The following is a 15,703-nucleotide window of genomic DNA, read 5'->3' as shown; positions in this document are numbered from 1 at the left end:
TATATATATATATATATAAATAACAAAAGAGACATTTTGATTATATTGTCAACGAAAAATTATTCAATTTTTTTAAAATATGAAATATAAAAAGAATAAAATTCTAAATTATATGTTATTATTTAAATTATTATTTTAATCTTTTAATTTGTAATTAGATATTTTGAAGACTAATCATATTTTATAATAACAAAATATAATTATACCAACAATTATATTACGTATACATAAAAAATAATTATTTGTATAAAATAAATCTTAAAATACAAAATATACATTAAAAATAAGTTAAATAATATATATATATATATATATATATATATATATATATACAAATTTATAATAGATAATTTGATAGCTAATTTTTTATATAAAAATAATATTTTTATTATAAAAATTATCATATTATATATATTTTATCCCATTATCAAAATTTGTTAGATCCGTAAAATGTCAATTATTTTGGCACAAGGTTCTTTCCTTGGCAGGCAAGAAAACAAATCCAAAAGGAAAAGAATAAGAATGAGTTTGAACAAAGAAAAAACATGTGACAAGTCAGAAGAACCTCGAACTTGGTGGTGTTTAGGTTTCTCAATTCCTCTTTGTTCCTTGAACCCAATAATGGAAGTGTTATTATACTTTGAGCTTTCCATTTCATAAGCTTCTTAAGCTTCTCCTCTTCTTTCACCATCCAACACACCCTTCCACTTGAATACGGTATATTTTTTACCATTTAATTTTTTTTTAATTGTTGTATTATGGTTCCAAAATCCCATTTGGACTGAAATGTTTATCTTAAATCCAGTTCTTAAAACATTGCAATGTTCATAATATTTTTTTTTCTTTTATTACTATTTTTTCGGTTGAAGTACATAACTCTATTGATAGAAATACAATGGCTGTTCCAAAAGTGAATGAAATGTTGCTTCTAGACCTTGAAGAAATGGGATTTCCACGGTCACGAGCCACCCGGGCACTTTATTATTCAGGTCAATTTATTTATAGAAATATTACGAAAAATGTTAGAGATTCATTCAAATTTATTATTTTTATCCATCAATTCGTCATTAATATTTAAAAATATGTGATTAAATTATTAAACTAAAAGAGTTTAGACTAATAACTAAAAATAATAAAAAAATATTAAATTCTGATAATTTTTCGAATTTTTTCATATTATTGAGATAATACTCATTTTGTTATATATACTCTACACGTGTGATTTAATAAATCAAAATAGTCATAAATAATAAATATGACTTAAATTAATCTTCGTATTTTAAGACTAATTAATTATTTAAATAGAAAACATCTTTACATATTATAGTTAAAATATAAATATATATTATATTAAATAATTTAGTCAAATATATTAAATAAAATCATTTTCATTTACGAGATCCATCCCATCAAGTGGTTATCTTTTACACAGTACACATGCATTAACAACTAATTAGATGACATGCAATTTTTATATATCTATTAAAAAGATGTTTACTTATCTTATTACATGCCTTCAAAATCATGTTCTTGTAAATATATATATTTTTGACACTGTTCTTTGGGCTTAACAAGGATGTTTTTCTTCACCAGGCAACAAGAACTTAGAGGATGCAATACATTGGACAATTGATCACGAAAATGACCCTGATATTGATGTGTTGCCACTGGTATTTAATTTTTTTTCTTACAAGTTATATTCCTTTGAGAGCTTAATTACTCAAAATTTGTTCATGTTACCAGATTCAATTTATATGATATACAATTCATTTATCAATATTGCAAATAAAGCAAATGAGAGAGAAAGCTTCAACACATTTATCATTAATTAACTCTTTGTTTAAATTTCAACAGGTAGATGTAGACATTGATATTGATTCTCCTCAATCCTTTCCTATCACGGAAGAAATCAGAATCAAAGCTCAGAAGTTAAGGTTTTTTAATCTTTCTTAATCGCTTTCTTTCTCTTTTAATTTCTTTCTTTCGCTTTCTTTCTTAATCAACTATTTCTGAGTTTTCTCTTCATAATTTCATTTAATTTTTTGTTGTTATAGGGAACAAGAGCATAAGAAAAAAGAGGAGGAACTAAAAAGATTGGAGAGAGAACGGGAGAAGGTAAAACCACTTTCGCAACGTTTGATCCATATTACCGACCCTATACACAGTTGACAATGCTTAAATTGTTCTTGTTGTATTGATTATTTGTTTCTTCTCATCTTCTAGACTTGACCTTATGTTTGCTTTATGAGGTTGAACCATGATTGTAGTGCCAATGGAAAATAGTTACAAATATGCTAAACAAATCCAAATCCAACAGGGAAATTAGTGGTTACAAAGAGAAACTAGAGGGTTATTAAAATTTATTATTTTTTATTATTAATTAGCCATCAATATTTAAAAGTATAGAATAAAATATATTATTAAATTAGTAAACTAAAGAAATTGAATTGATTTCACAGTCAAAAATAATAAATACTAATAGTCCTCTAATATTTCTGGATTACAAATGTACTATCAATTTTGATGAAAATACTAGATGTTAGGTTATGCCCTTAGTCCTAAATTCCACATACATAAGATTCAATTACAATACACAACACATTGCAAATTGAGAATATTAAGTCTTATTAATTGGTGTTTATTTTTATTTTTAATTTTCTTATTTTCAAATTTTTTTAAAGTAAACATTGAAAGTAAAAACAAAAGGTATTTAAAATAAATAAAAAAATATTGCAAATTATCAATTTATGAGGAAAGGAAAATTTTGAAAGTGGCTACTTTAAGATATTTTTATGTGAAGATAATATTGTTAACCGTTATATGATTTAGTCAAATACGTTCGACTATACATCTCAAACCATCTAACAATTCACAATATCTTTTTCACGTGAAGATATCTTCATAGAAATAATCAACAATTTTAAAACATAGTGTTATTAGTAATTTTAGAAGGCATTTTCTTTTGGAAATGAGACCGGTTAAACATTATTTTCCTTTGGATACAATATGATTCAGCTGGCAAGGTTTACTATGAAAATTATCATGTTTAGCAAGGGTTTTCCACATATATTACTAACTCACATGTGTTCTTCTCAAAGGATCAACAGATTAATTTAGCTAATATTTCCCAGCTCTCACTAATTCAATCCAATTTATTACATGTTAAATAATAAGTTATCAGAATAATCATACGTGTCATAGTAGAATAATTAAATTTGAAATAAACAAATAATCAAACTTATTTACAGTAATATAATAAAAAAATTTATGAGATGTCAAATATATATTTCTATATATACACAACATGATCGAAATTTCTATTTTCTAGGCACTAGAACCTGTTGTTTTCCACAAGTGGAGATTTTCTGGGGCTTTCTTTGCTGTCTTATGTCTTAGTTAATTAACCTTAGACATGGCAGCATTGATTTTTATCAAAAAAAATTTAATTGCTTTATTGCAGGAGAGGATTCAAGCAGGTAAGAGACTCCTTGAGGCAAAGCGAATTGCTGAAGAAAATGCAAGACAAAGGTATCTTAATGTTTAAAAGTTTTCTTTCTTTTATATACAATAAAAAAAAAAGTTATTCTTATTTCGTAATATTAGGAAGATAAAAAAAATAGTTTAAATTTATTTTATTTAATATTTATTTATTATAAAATATATTAAATAAAATTAAAAATAATAAATTTTGGCAATTTCAAACATTTTCACTTCTTACTTAATGTATTGTCAGGAATTTAGCCTTGAGAAAAGCAGAAAAGGAAGAAGAGAAAAAGGCAAGGGAAAATGTTCTCCAAAAACTACAACAGGACAAGGTATAATAGAACTAATTTTCTTAAATATTGACACTAATGGAAAATTTCCTTTTCATATTATTTGAAGTCTCAGACAGCCCAGCTATTATTGGCACTATTATCATTATCTAAAGCTAAAATTTGTTCCCAATTTATCATTACTATGTCAAATGCTGCTCTCCAATGTCAGCTAATAAAAACACAAGAAATTTTAGTAAATTGCATCCACTTCTAGGGTATTAGTATCAGTTCCAAGAAAATATAAACTAAAAGTCGGTCAAAAAGTTGTTAAACTGGTTGAATCGATTTGGTTTTTTAGAAGATAACCGATTTAAAATAATAAAATACAATAATTTTTTTTATTTAAAATATATTTTTTATATAAATATATTATTTTATTCTATTCAGTTTAACTTCAATTAAATCTTTATACTTGTAGACTTTTAAATTTTCCAATTTTGATAATCGTTTGGTTTTTATTTAAAATATGGGGTAAACCACTAAAAATACACTCGAATAATTTTATCGTTGACAAAAATGCATTCGAATTTGGTTATCGATAAAAATACCCTTCAATAATTTAAAAACGCTACTAAAATGACCAACATAAAATATGTATTCTCAAAAAATGTTTTAGAAATTGAATTTTAAAGCAATTTTTTATAAGCATGATTAAAAAAATGAGATGCTTTTATCATTAAAATTTGATCATTTTCGCTAAGTATATATTTTTTGTGATTTTTTTATCAACAACTAATGATACTTTTAAAAAATAAAATAAAAATATAGAGATCAAATTTTTATTCCTTTTTTTAATATATTTTTTAAATAATTATCTAAATATTTCTATAAAATTTTGTATCAAATACATAAGCGATTTGTGAAATACAGAAATCGTTGGTCACTTACAAAAAAAATAATTTTTTTGAATATTTTTGTTGCGTTTTTAAATTATTTGATTGTATTTTTTGTCAATAATAAAATTTAGATGTATTTTTGTCAGCGACAAAATTATTCTAACGTTTTTTTTATAGTTTATCTGAAATATATTTGCTTGTTTATTATGTTTTAAAAAGCGTTCAAAGTTGTCACCTTAATTACTTTGCAGCCAATATTATTCTGGGTATTGTCCATTATGACAAAACTTACAAATTTAGTTATATTTCTCTATATTTACAGATAAATAGAAGATCTAAGCATGAATCAATATTGCCTATAGATAGCCTAGCCAATGTCAGATCATCTGCTACTACTTTCGAACAGCAAGATAAGGTATCATTAATTAAGATAAGTTTCATTTTAACCCTCAAAAGATTATATAATGTTGATAATTAGGTTGTGTTTGTTTATAATTACAAAACATAAAAATATAAAATTATATTTGATATAAATAAAAATATTATGTTTAGAAATATTGAATTAATGTATTTTGTATTCATTCTAATAGAAAGAATATAGAAATACTAATAAAAAATATATTTTATTTTTTATTTTTTATTTATTAATTTTTTATAATTATATTTTTTATTATTTTATTTTTTCCAAATTTTTAAAAAAATGAAAATAAATTAAATTTTTATAATTTATTTTAATTTATTACTAAACAAAATATAAAAACAATAATTTTTATATCTCTATCTTTGTGTCTTAGTTGTCTTGAATTATTCTAAGAATCAACCGCAGCCTTGAGTCTCTAAAAGAAAGAAATGCACTACTAGTCCTCCAAATGTGAACAATGTTTGAAAACAATGCCCCTTACCAAACATTATATATCTTTGAAGGTTCAGGGGCATGTTTATTGCTTTTGGAAGCTAAATTATTATTGTTGCAGAACATCAATTATCTATCTAAACATTTGTGTGTCTTTTATGTTAGTAGATATTGCAGAATCCAAAACCTGTTTCCACAATTGAAAAGGTTGATTACTTAAGGGAATGTTTGAGGTCTCTCAAGCGTAAACACCAGGTGAATCATTCATATATTCTTTTATTTAAAATATTTTTTAGATTTAATTATTCTATTAGTCTTTATAATTTTATTAAATTTTTAATTAAATTGCTATATTTTTTTTTTTTTAATTGAATTCTTATACTACTTTCAATTTTATAATTAAATAATTCCTAGTGTAATAAATTAAAGATATCTATAATTAAGAACCTAAGTAGATTTTAGACCACATATTTTTAGAGAGAAATATTCTGTTAATTTTAATATTTTTGACATAAAAGTATCTAATTACAAAATTAAAAATAGTATAGAAATTTAATTGAAAAAAAAATATAGAAACCTAATTACAAATTTAGTGAAACTATAGAGACCAATAGAATAATTAAATCTATTTTTTACCAGCTTTTTATCTAATTACACATACGTGTTTTGAATAAACCATCATTTTAAGTTTTTAACACTCCAAGGATTAGTTTACCAATAAAACAGAGAAAAATGATTTTGTTTAATACATAGTTAGACAATATTTGTGTTGTTAATAATTTAATATTCATGACATAGCTGTGTTAAAGGTGTTCTTGATAAACAAACCTAACCTGCAAGATTATCAATAGAATATAACATGTATGTCATAGAACTGAATTACAATGTTGTTTTGTAAATTTTTCTTTCCCCAATTCTTTTAACAAATTTGAAATTCTTAATAGGCCGAGCATGGGAGAGTCAGAAAGGCCTTCGAAACACTTTCAATTTATGTTCGAAATGTTGTCAAGAATCCAAACGAGGAAAAGTACAGGAAGATCAGACTAAGCAATCCATTATTCCAAGTATGAGAACTTCATCACATTAAACTACTCTCAAAAGATTCTATTATAATTCAATTAGGTAGCATTTGTTTTGGACTAAAATTTGGGAATAGGATTTAGTATTGTACTTGGTGGTAAGATATTGGAATTAAAATTTCGGAATTTAAAATTTCAGTTCCTTCAATACCTCCAGAAAATGAGAATAACAGAGACTAAAATTTTTTGGGATAGAGACTGAAATTTTAATAATATTTTTTTAAAAAAATACTTTTAATATATTTTATACCAAACACAATACAGAAACTTAATTTAGTTTCTAATGTAGCCTTATAGAATTTCGTCACATCATGCAGCATCTACATCAACAAAATCACCACCATGCTTAAATTAGGATTCAAATATTCAATAATTAGCATCAAGATTCAGGAGTAGTGATCCATTTTTTTTCCCTACAATGTTTAAACAGGAAAGAGTTGCAAGTTTGAATGGAGGTGTGGAGTTTCTTGAACTCTGTGGTTTTGAAAGAACAGGTGACTTCTTGTATCTACCTCATGAAAAGGCTGATATAGCATTACTAAATTCAGCTGGTGCTGTGTTGCATTCTGCAATCACAAATCCTTTCTTTGGACTTCTAAGTACTTAGATCTTTTCTTTATTATTTTTAGTGATTATCATTCAAAATTAAAAATAGTTCAAGAAATTAAGTGGCTTCCCAATATTGTTAAAAATGAACTTATATGTTTGTCAAGTATTGCATATTGTTAGTAAACAATAATAGCTTGGGAATGAACTCAGCTTACTTTGTTGATAGAACATCTTGTTCATATTATTGTTTATCTTGAATTGGATGGAGAACCGAATAAATACCAATAAAAAACTTACACAAATGGTGCAATGGGTGCTCACAACTGGATCTCTTAAGCAATTCATAAAAAGATTGATTCTTAACAATGTATGAGAAAGTATTGGCAGATTTCAATATTTTTATAATTACAAAGCAGAACAATTTATTAAGTAAATTGTTGTTAAAAAAATAATTTATTAAGTGAATAATTTATACATTAATGTTATTTAAAAGATATGCAGTTTTTATTGAATAAATATGGAAACATTTTAAGCTAAAGAGATGCCGCTTATTATTTTTAGAAGAGTCTTGTTAGGGAGTCAATGGACTACTTATACAATGTGTACAATGGGCTATTGAGTTACAAAATGAACATCTTCCATAGCAAAAGGTAACACTAATGATTATATTTCTAATACTCCCTAATCTTTCATTGTACAAATATTCCATTGGCTCTTCATATTTTTCCTTTTTAGAAAATATGTCCCATGTGCTTGTGTATCACAAAAAAATAAGGCAGAGGATGTGATTTACTGATTTTTATTGCTATGGAGTTCAAAACATTGGATGCGCCGATTTTCTTTTTGGTTATACGGTAGTGTCCAAAAATCATACTCAAGTTTTTTTTTTTTTTAAATTATAAATGGACGGTCTGATTTACAATTTAAAAAATATAAAAAAATTTAACATTAAAATCGAATTCTCAAAAATCAATTTGGGTTGGTCGAGTGGTCAGCTCACTCATCCGCTTAAGCAAGTGTTGGGATTCGAATCCCGCCTTGTGCATGCAGTAACCCATTGACCAGCGATAGACCCTTAAATGGAACTCAGATCCGCGACAGATTAGTCATTGACCTGTCAAGTTGAGGGATACCGTGGGAAACAAAAAAAAATCAAACTTATGATTTGTAGATTGTCTTCCCTCCTCAAACAAATCAGATGGTTTGATTTGATTAATATTAACTTAAACAAAATTAACTCCATCTCAAAGAAAAACATCGAAATTTCCAATAACAAAATACTACACACACGCTTAATCTATATGAAAAGAAATTAGCCAAGAGATGCAGCATCCCCAGTAACCTTGACGAAATTACCGTTTGAGTTTCCATGAATCATAATCATAATGATGAAAAATTGAAAATAGGATGTCTCCGGAATTCATTCCATACACAGCAGCATAAATCAAACTCCATACAAAGTATTTTCTCCATGAGTAAAAGTCGAATTGAATTCTCTTTGAAATTGTAAATTTGGTCTTTTATGAGATGTTGTATACTACTATTACATAATTTAAATCAACTACTTTATGTCGATAGTAAATTTAATCTTTTATTTTAATCATTTTACCCTTTATACAAACTAAAAATAAATTTAAACTAAAATTTCATAATTTTAATTGTTAATTAATTAGTTCCAATCAAGGTTAAATTCCAGTTCTCGAATTCCATAGATAGATTTCCAACAATTACCAACTATATCAGATTGTATTTTACAATAATATATCATTTTACATACTTTGTCAAACCCAAATAATAATAATAATAATAATAATAATAATAACAATAATAATGCTTTTTTTTTTCATTGGAAAGATGAACCTTTTTTTCTTTCATTTTGTTCCAATTCATTTTCTTTCTTCCATTTTTTACTCAACATGCAAAAGAAAACAGGCAGTCAGTATCATTTTTCTAAGTGCACTTCTTAGGTTCAAATCTTGGACAAATTCTAAAGGCAAATTCCCCTTAAATGCATTCATTAATAGGCACATGTATAAGCTCCAAAAGGTTGACAGGTTTTGCCAACATAACTCCAAACTAACCTGCTTCATGTCTAAGATTTTGGGGAAATAATATTACAAAAGAAATTGAAGACAGTCAAAAGAGCTATGCTATTACACTTGGCTTTCAGACGCTGATCAATCCACCACCATTCCATGAACATGTGCTTCAAGCTAAGAGTATCAATATTAGACCTTTGACTCTAGCGCTAAAAGTATCTTCTTTCTTGGCCCCTGGAACCAACAAAGCATGTTCATAATGTGTTCAGGTAAAAAGCAGACCATGTATACTACATAATAACACCTGAAACATACACTATCAGGGAGCTAAAACCCAACATGACCAAAGTGATAATACCATAATCACAAAAATAAATGATGAGCCAATGTCATTTCGTGGTATTAAGCCAACGAGAAGCACTTCCCTTTAATGGACCTAGCTTTCCAGAGGAAAAATCATTATGGCACCATAAAATTCTAGGAACACAACAAATCTGACTACTTCACCCTTTATGGGCAATTACAAGGCAAATGACAGTCAGCTACTTCTGATTTGTGCAATGAACAATAAGTTTGAAAGCTAAACTTACAGCCATCCCCGAGGACAAGATCATTTCCATTTTAGTGTGTTCCAATTAGGGTTTTAATCTCACCAGCTACCAGATAAACTAACTAATGAGGATTTAGGTTTACAAACTAACTAAAATATTTGGATCAACATTAACATCAAAAGGGCCTTAAAATATAAAAAGATGCCATTTTCAAGTTACACAAGTCCACATGACTGATGCTACCGCAAATTATTGCTGCAAGAAACAGAAACAAAGACTAGTTTGATGCATACCATTGGTATACCCATAGCCTTGAGATCCTCATCAGTCATATGATTAAGGGCTGCCATATCAACCTGAAGAAACAGCTTTTATATGTCAATATGAACTCTTATTGTCAAATTAAAACCCAGTTACTTTCAACAAGAGACTTTCTATAATGAGGCAAAAAAGATATAAGTAGATGCAGAGCATACTTCTTCTGCCTGAAAAGTTATGAGATACTTTTCGAGACCCAATGATTGCAAGAAATCATCCACCGAAATATCAGCCTGTATGGCAAGAAGTTAAATCTCGTTACTTTCCTTTAATTAACAAAGAAAAAAAAAATAATTACATAACAAAGGAACAGGCAAACCAAATTTAACAAAATTAACTTGGTTTTTCCTTGAACATACATTAGGAAATTTCATCCACTTAGAGTGAATGAACATGACTAAACACAAAATGAACTAAGTGGATGAACATGACTAAACACAAAATGAACCCCACCAAACGTATTAACAGTTCAGCACCTATGGCTACTATTATCTCAAGTCCATTAGAATAATAGAATACTGAAGAATCAGGCTGCGTCAATTGCATGCATAATAAAGCCAATGCTTCATGCACTTTCAACTTCTTCCACTTGGAAAACTGACTCTGCTTCTTTGCAACATTACAACCCAACAACAATTATATCACATCCCCAAGATCAAAGATGGCTCGCCATTATATGTAAAATTGAGAAAAAATGGCCCCCATGGCAATCAATTCATTAATGCTCTTGGCTCATGAAACTAATTATCATGTAGTTTACCAAAAATATTTGTAACCCATAAAGTACAATAGAGGTACACTAGCTAAAAATTGTCATCAAATTCTAGTGAGAAGATAACAATACCTTCTGTGGCAACCTTTTAGGGACTGAATTAGATGGTCTCTTGGCCTGTACTGCAGGAGCCTCAACACCGACACTTTTACTGCTTGGTTTGGCTACCACCTTTGACTTTGGTGGATCAATGTTTTTAGGTTGCACAGTCATTGTCCCTGATAGCCTTTCACGAAGATCCCGCACATTTGGAGCAGAACTCCTTCCACTCTGAGTTGCCGGTTGAAGACCTTTCTTTTGAAGCTTAAGACGAAGATCATGAGAAGTAACTTTGCGATCTTCACAAGCCATTAACAAAAAGAAGTTAAAACCCAAAAAAGAAGTACAGGAATCCAACAAGAGTGGCAACTTATACTTGCATATGATAATAACATAATCAATCCATACTAGTGATCCGGGATCCATCATCATCATCAAAGAGATCATGTTCCCACTTGTCATCTTGCCTTTGCCTGCAAAAGTAATGACCATAAATATATCATTAAGTTTTCACTTCATTAAGCATTCAAACATCCAAGATGAAATTGCAACATTGGAGGTACAATGTAACTAACTAACTGAAGCAGTTATAACTATCCAGTCAAATAGAGAACATTCTGGAGACAGAAAGGCAGTAGCCAGTATCTCTCCACCAGTCAGCCTTCTAAATTCTCATGACTTTATTTCATCCTTCTTCTTTATCTTTAAGCCGCATAACTACCATTTAAAAGACATTCAATACACGCTCTGAATATCATTTTCACCAAATTTAACCAGCAAAATAAAAATGATCCTACGGAAGCAGATTTAACTTATGCAAAAGAATTTTAGATCGATGGAACATGAGATATTCAACAATACTCCAGTACCTTCCACGCAGTTGAATGAACTAAAGGAAAATGAAGTTATCCTAAAAGTTTAACCTCATATGCTTATGCTTTAAGGAACTAAATTAGAATCCTATGAAAACTTGAACTTAAGAAGTTTGGGAATTAATACATATGGATTATGCCTTTCTTCCCTATCATGGAGCTTCATGAGGTATGCTGCTAATTTGGGACATGAGTCGCAAAGCAAGTGGAAGGTATTAGTTGTTCTTTCTCTCGTTTAGTTCTCTTAAAGTCACTTGACAATGGTAACTGGTGGTGCACCTCGGCCAATGGTCTGAATAGGCCTAGACTTCATTCTTTCTGTTGGGAGGAGCTAAGATATCCCTTTGTGGTTTTTGTTCTCCTTGTTAGTATGAGGGGAATGATGTTAACCATGTGAGATTTCCTATTGAGACTTAGGTGGAAGCTATTACTGTTAACTGTCATTTACAAATAGTTAATGAAATAGCATATCATGACTCCACATGCCAGTAAATTGACAGAAAAACCTAATAATTAGACCTCTCTCCTACAGGACCTTGAATTAACATTGGCAGCTACAAAATCTCCATATCGTCACTAAAACTTTACATCAATCAAACATTACATTGGCAAACAAGTCTGCTAAATTTAGTATATTCCACTACCATGTAACCTTACAAAGTGGCGTAACCAAAAGCCAATTGAGTAATGTAACCCAAAGACAATCCTTGTACAAATCCTCACCGGTCTCTACCAATGTCTACAAGGAATTAAGCCTTAGGGCGGAGAGTTTCAAAGCATCCCATCAAGGTAACACAAAACAGCACCAATTCCAGTGAGTAGCAAATGCCTGTTTCAACTCAAGCAGGTCCCCTCCCTCACAGACCCAATCAAATACACTTCTCACTTGCCTCCACATTCACTTGAATCCAAACACCACGAGTCCACAAGGAGACGTACAATTAAGAACATAAGCAACGCCCAATACTTTGCATTAACTTCAGTCAATTCTTTTATCCCACATTGTAAGTCTTGAGTGGGTGCCGAAGCTAACCCTACTCTCTCCCCAACCCAAAATTTTTGGCAACGATACAAATTGAAACAGACCCTTGTTCTACCATAGCCTCTAACAAGCAACACATGCATGGTGGAATTAATGCGCACTAATAATTATACTACCCAAATGTGAGTTCCAGGAACAAGCCAAATCCACGAACACAATTATCAGAATAAAGGGGAAAATGAAAAGAAAAACAAACCTCTTGCCGGTGATTTGCCGTTGCGGCCGCGAAGAATCAGTGACGGTGTTTCCGTTAAGGCGTTCCTTGGCGGATCTCCTGACTCCACTGTCCACCCGATCAGCATACATCTTGTCTATGATTTACTCACTGTTCTCGGAATCGACGGAACAATTAGCCCCAAAAGCTACTACGAACCCTAATTTCGCAGCAAATCGGAGAAAGCAGATTCAATGGTAGGGAAGGGGGCACACCCCAGTCGCCCACCGAATGCTGAAATGGACGCAGTGGCAGCGAATCAAAACCCTAAAACCCCCGGTCTCCCTTTTACTATTTCTCCTGTTTCCTCTTCCGTTTATGTTTGGGTCGGCGAAGAGAAAACAGAAAGCTTGAGAGAAGTTGAATCTTTACGTCAGCAAGATTATCTCGGTGCGTTTGCGTTGGAGAGAGAGAGAGAGAGAGAGAGAGAGAGAGAGAGAGAGAGAGTGAGTAAAAAAGGGGCCTCTTCGCTGATTTTGGCCTTTTGGAGTAATGGTTTTTGGCGCCCCACAAGAGAAATGGACAATCCGGAGTATTATTTCAGCAGCAAGGAAAATGTAAATATCATGCAAATGCAATGGATTCATTGAAGGTAGGTTGTTCAAACAGTCAACCCTAAAACCATTTAAATTAAATTATTCATCTAATTTAATTCAAATAGAAAACTAATTAAAATTATAATTTTTGACAAATTGCATTGAATTGAATTTGGATTTATTTTTTAAAATTGATTCAATTCAATTTAATATAATATAACATAATTGTTTATACCTGGCCTAAAATATAAATCAGGCCCAAAAATAGAGAAAGCTTAAAATATAGCTATCCATAACCGATCTCTTTACAGGTCGGACAAAAGCGCTGCATAGTAACACCCTTCATCTCTGAAGGAGTTATAACAAACTCCTAATATCTTTTCCCACTTTCGGAAGAGGGATCTCAACAAACTCTACAAAAAATGGACAGTTATCCACTACAAAGACTATAATTACTTTAACAGTGATTATTGGCTCATCACTTATAAATACACTGATACTCTCATATATACTTAAGTTTCAATACACTAAAACCTGCTAAGACCCTTACTGACTTAAGCATCAGAGTGTTTTGCAGGTACCGTCCCCCATCTCCTCACAAACAACTCGGACAACGGCTGCTTGTCGCAGGCTAAGTCGGAAACCACCTAACTAAGAGTTTGGACCTTACGTTCAAGTCCAAACACGATCCAGTTTCAAGTAACCCTCGGAACATTAGCACCGTTGCCGGAGACCTGAGAATCAGCACTCCATGGCAGCGATCACCTCGAAGATGGACGTACAGCGTTGGAGTCAGATCCAGAGTACTAAGACACAGTACGAAACTTTGGTATTAATCGACTTTTCGAATACGCAATTTATCTGTCAGTCGTGATGGCGAGGGATAACGATAATAAAAATGCATAGAAAAGGGTGAAGAGAGAGATTTAAAGAGAATGAATTTTTGAATTTTGAAATAAACTGACTTATCGCTAAATATTCAATTTAAATTTTGTTTTACAGTTTGAATTGGACATTTGTTGTTCAATTAAAACAAACATTTGTCAAATATATAAAATGCCGGAGGACCAGAATTTATTATTATTGACTATCAGTAAACTATCAATATTTAAAAATATGGAATTAAATATTTTGTTATATTTATAGACTAAAGAAATTAAGTCTATTAAGTAATGCCTAAAATTATAAAGGGTAAACTAACATTTTTATCCATGAAAGTTGAAAACGCTGACATATCTTTTCATAGAAGATAGAAATTACCATTTGTACCATAAAGATTGACTTTCACAAGCAAAATTATCCAAACTCTAAATAATTATATAAAATATCCAAACTACCCTTGGTGAGTCTAATTCTCTTCAATTCTTCATCTACCGTTGTAAACCACCACTATTCTTTTCCTCCATCTTCTTCAATCGTCCTCTTTTTCTTTCTCTCCCCTCCATCTTTGTACTTTTTTCCTTCCTCTTCTCTCCCTATTGATGTTTCTCTCTTATCTGTCGTTTTTCTCTTTCTTCTGTGCATCAATGGTGGCTCCTCCTTTTGCTGCTGCGAGCTCCATCTTCTCATTCCTTCTCTTTCTTCTTCTTCGGAAGGTGTCTGGCTTCAAGAGGTAGCAATTTTGAGTCCTCTATTTTCTGCAACCACAACTTCTTCAGTGCTGAGTCCCTTCCTCTTCCAAACGTCGTGTCTTCGTCTTCTCCTTCCTTCGACGTCACTGCTCTCTTCTTCTCCTCCTGGCGATGTGTCTTCGTAATCTTCTCCTCCTAGTGCTGCTGGAATCGAATTAGTATTCTGTGTTATTTGCAACGAAAATTGTGATTTGAAATTTGATAAATTGATAATTTTTGGTAAAGAATGTTCTAAGAAATTAAGGTTTTATTTTGAATCTATGCATGTTTTATTCTTCGATTTGATCTATGTTTTTTTTGTGATTTTGAAGAGGATAGTCATTGGGTTATGTTGATGTTCAAGAGGTGAGATAGGAAAAGTGAGAGAGAGAGGGGGGAGAGAGAGAAGGAAGGGGAATGGTGCTGCAGTAGTGGTGGTTCACGGCTGATAGAGGTGCTGCAGATAGTGAGTGAGTGAGTTAGAGGATGGGTGAGCGAGAGAATAGGAGGGGGTGAGGAGTTGTGACACAGAGGAAGAGCTATAGACGAAGAATTGAGGAGGATGAGACTCACCAAGG

General features: G+C 30.5%; 2 protein-coding genes across 4 annotated transcripts; one reads left to right on the top strand and one right to left on the bottom strand.

Annotated features, from left to right (window-relative positions):
- The first annotated feature begins 564 nt into the window (after positions 1-564).
- Positions 565-7,360, top strand: LOC107615133 (uncharacterized). Of its 3 annotated transcripts, none has more exons than XM_088500060.1 (11): positions 565-717; positions 912-989; positions 1,594-1,670; positions 1,855-1,934; positions 2,055-2,115; positions 3,461-3,528; positions 3,734-3,815; positions 4,974-5,066; positions 5,673-5,759; positions 6,449-6,568; positions 7,014-7,360. In XM_088500060.1, exons 2-11 carry the CDS (start codon positions 920-922, stop codon positions 7,188-7,190), a joined length of 915 nt encoding a protein of 304 aa, XP_088356186.1. In that variant the 5' UTR covers positions 565-717; positions 912-919; the 3' UTR covers positions 7,191-7,360. The 3 variants fall into 3 exon arrangements, with proteins under 3 accessions (XP_088356186.1, XP_088356185.1, XP_088356184.1); XM_088500059.1 differs by having other exon boundaries at positions 889-989; XM_088500058.1 differs by having other exon boundaries at positions 870-989.
- Positions 7,361-9,077: 1,717 nt separating this feature from the next.
- LOC107618585 (Sterile alpha motif (SAM) domain-containing protein) lies at positions 9,078-13,582 on the bottom strand. The gene is made up of 6 exons (XM_016320695.3): positions 12,962-13,582; positions 11,260-11,324; positions 10,885-11,150; positions 10,199-10,273; positions 10,016-10,078; positions 9,078-9,405 (listed from the first exon to the last, which is right to left on the bottom strand). The coding sequence occupies exons 1-6, from the start codon at positions 13,069-13,071 to the stop codon at positions 9,361-9,363; spliced, it is 624 nt and encodes a 207-aa protein (XP_016176181.1). The 5' UTR covers positions 13,072-13,582; the 3' UTR covers positions 9,078-9,360.
- Between the last annotated feature and the right edge of the window lie 2,121 nt (positions 13,583-15,703).

This window comes from Arachis ipaensis, chromosome B9 (assembly GCF_059453495.1).
Source record: "Arachis ipaensis isolate K30076 ecotype BB chromosome B9, ASM5945349v1, whole genome shotgun sequence".
NCBI lineage: Eukaryota > Viridiplantae > Streptophyta > Magnoliopsida > Fabales > Fabaceae > Arachis > Arachis ipaensis.
This window is presented reverse-complemented; position numbering and strand designations above follow the sequence as displayed.

Coding starts and splice junctions, on each gene's coding strand:
- LOC107615133 (XM_088500059.1), top strand. CDS start 896: ATGGCTGTTCCAAAAGTGAATGAAATGTTGCTTCTAGACCTTGAAGAA. Junction 990..1,593: donor CCGGGCACTTTATTATTCAG/GTCAATTTATTT, acceptor TTTCTTCACCAG/GCAACAAGAACTTAGAGGAT. Junction 1,671..1,854: donor ATATTGATGTGTTGCCACTG/GTATTTAATTTT, acceptor AAATTTCAACAG/GTAGATGTAGACATTGATAT.
- LOC107618585 (XM_016320695.3), bottom strand. CDS start 13,071: ATGTATGCTGATCGGGTGGACAGTGGAGTCAGGAGATCCGCCAAGGAA. Junction 11,325..12,961: donor CGGCAAATCACCGGCAAGAG/GTTTGTTTTTCT, acceptor TTACTTTTGCAG/GCAAAGGCAAGATGACAAGT. Junction 11,151..11,259: donor TGATGGATCCCGGATCACTA/GTATGGATTGAT, acceptor TGGCTTGTGAAG/ATCGCAAAGTTACTTCTCAT.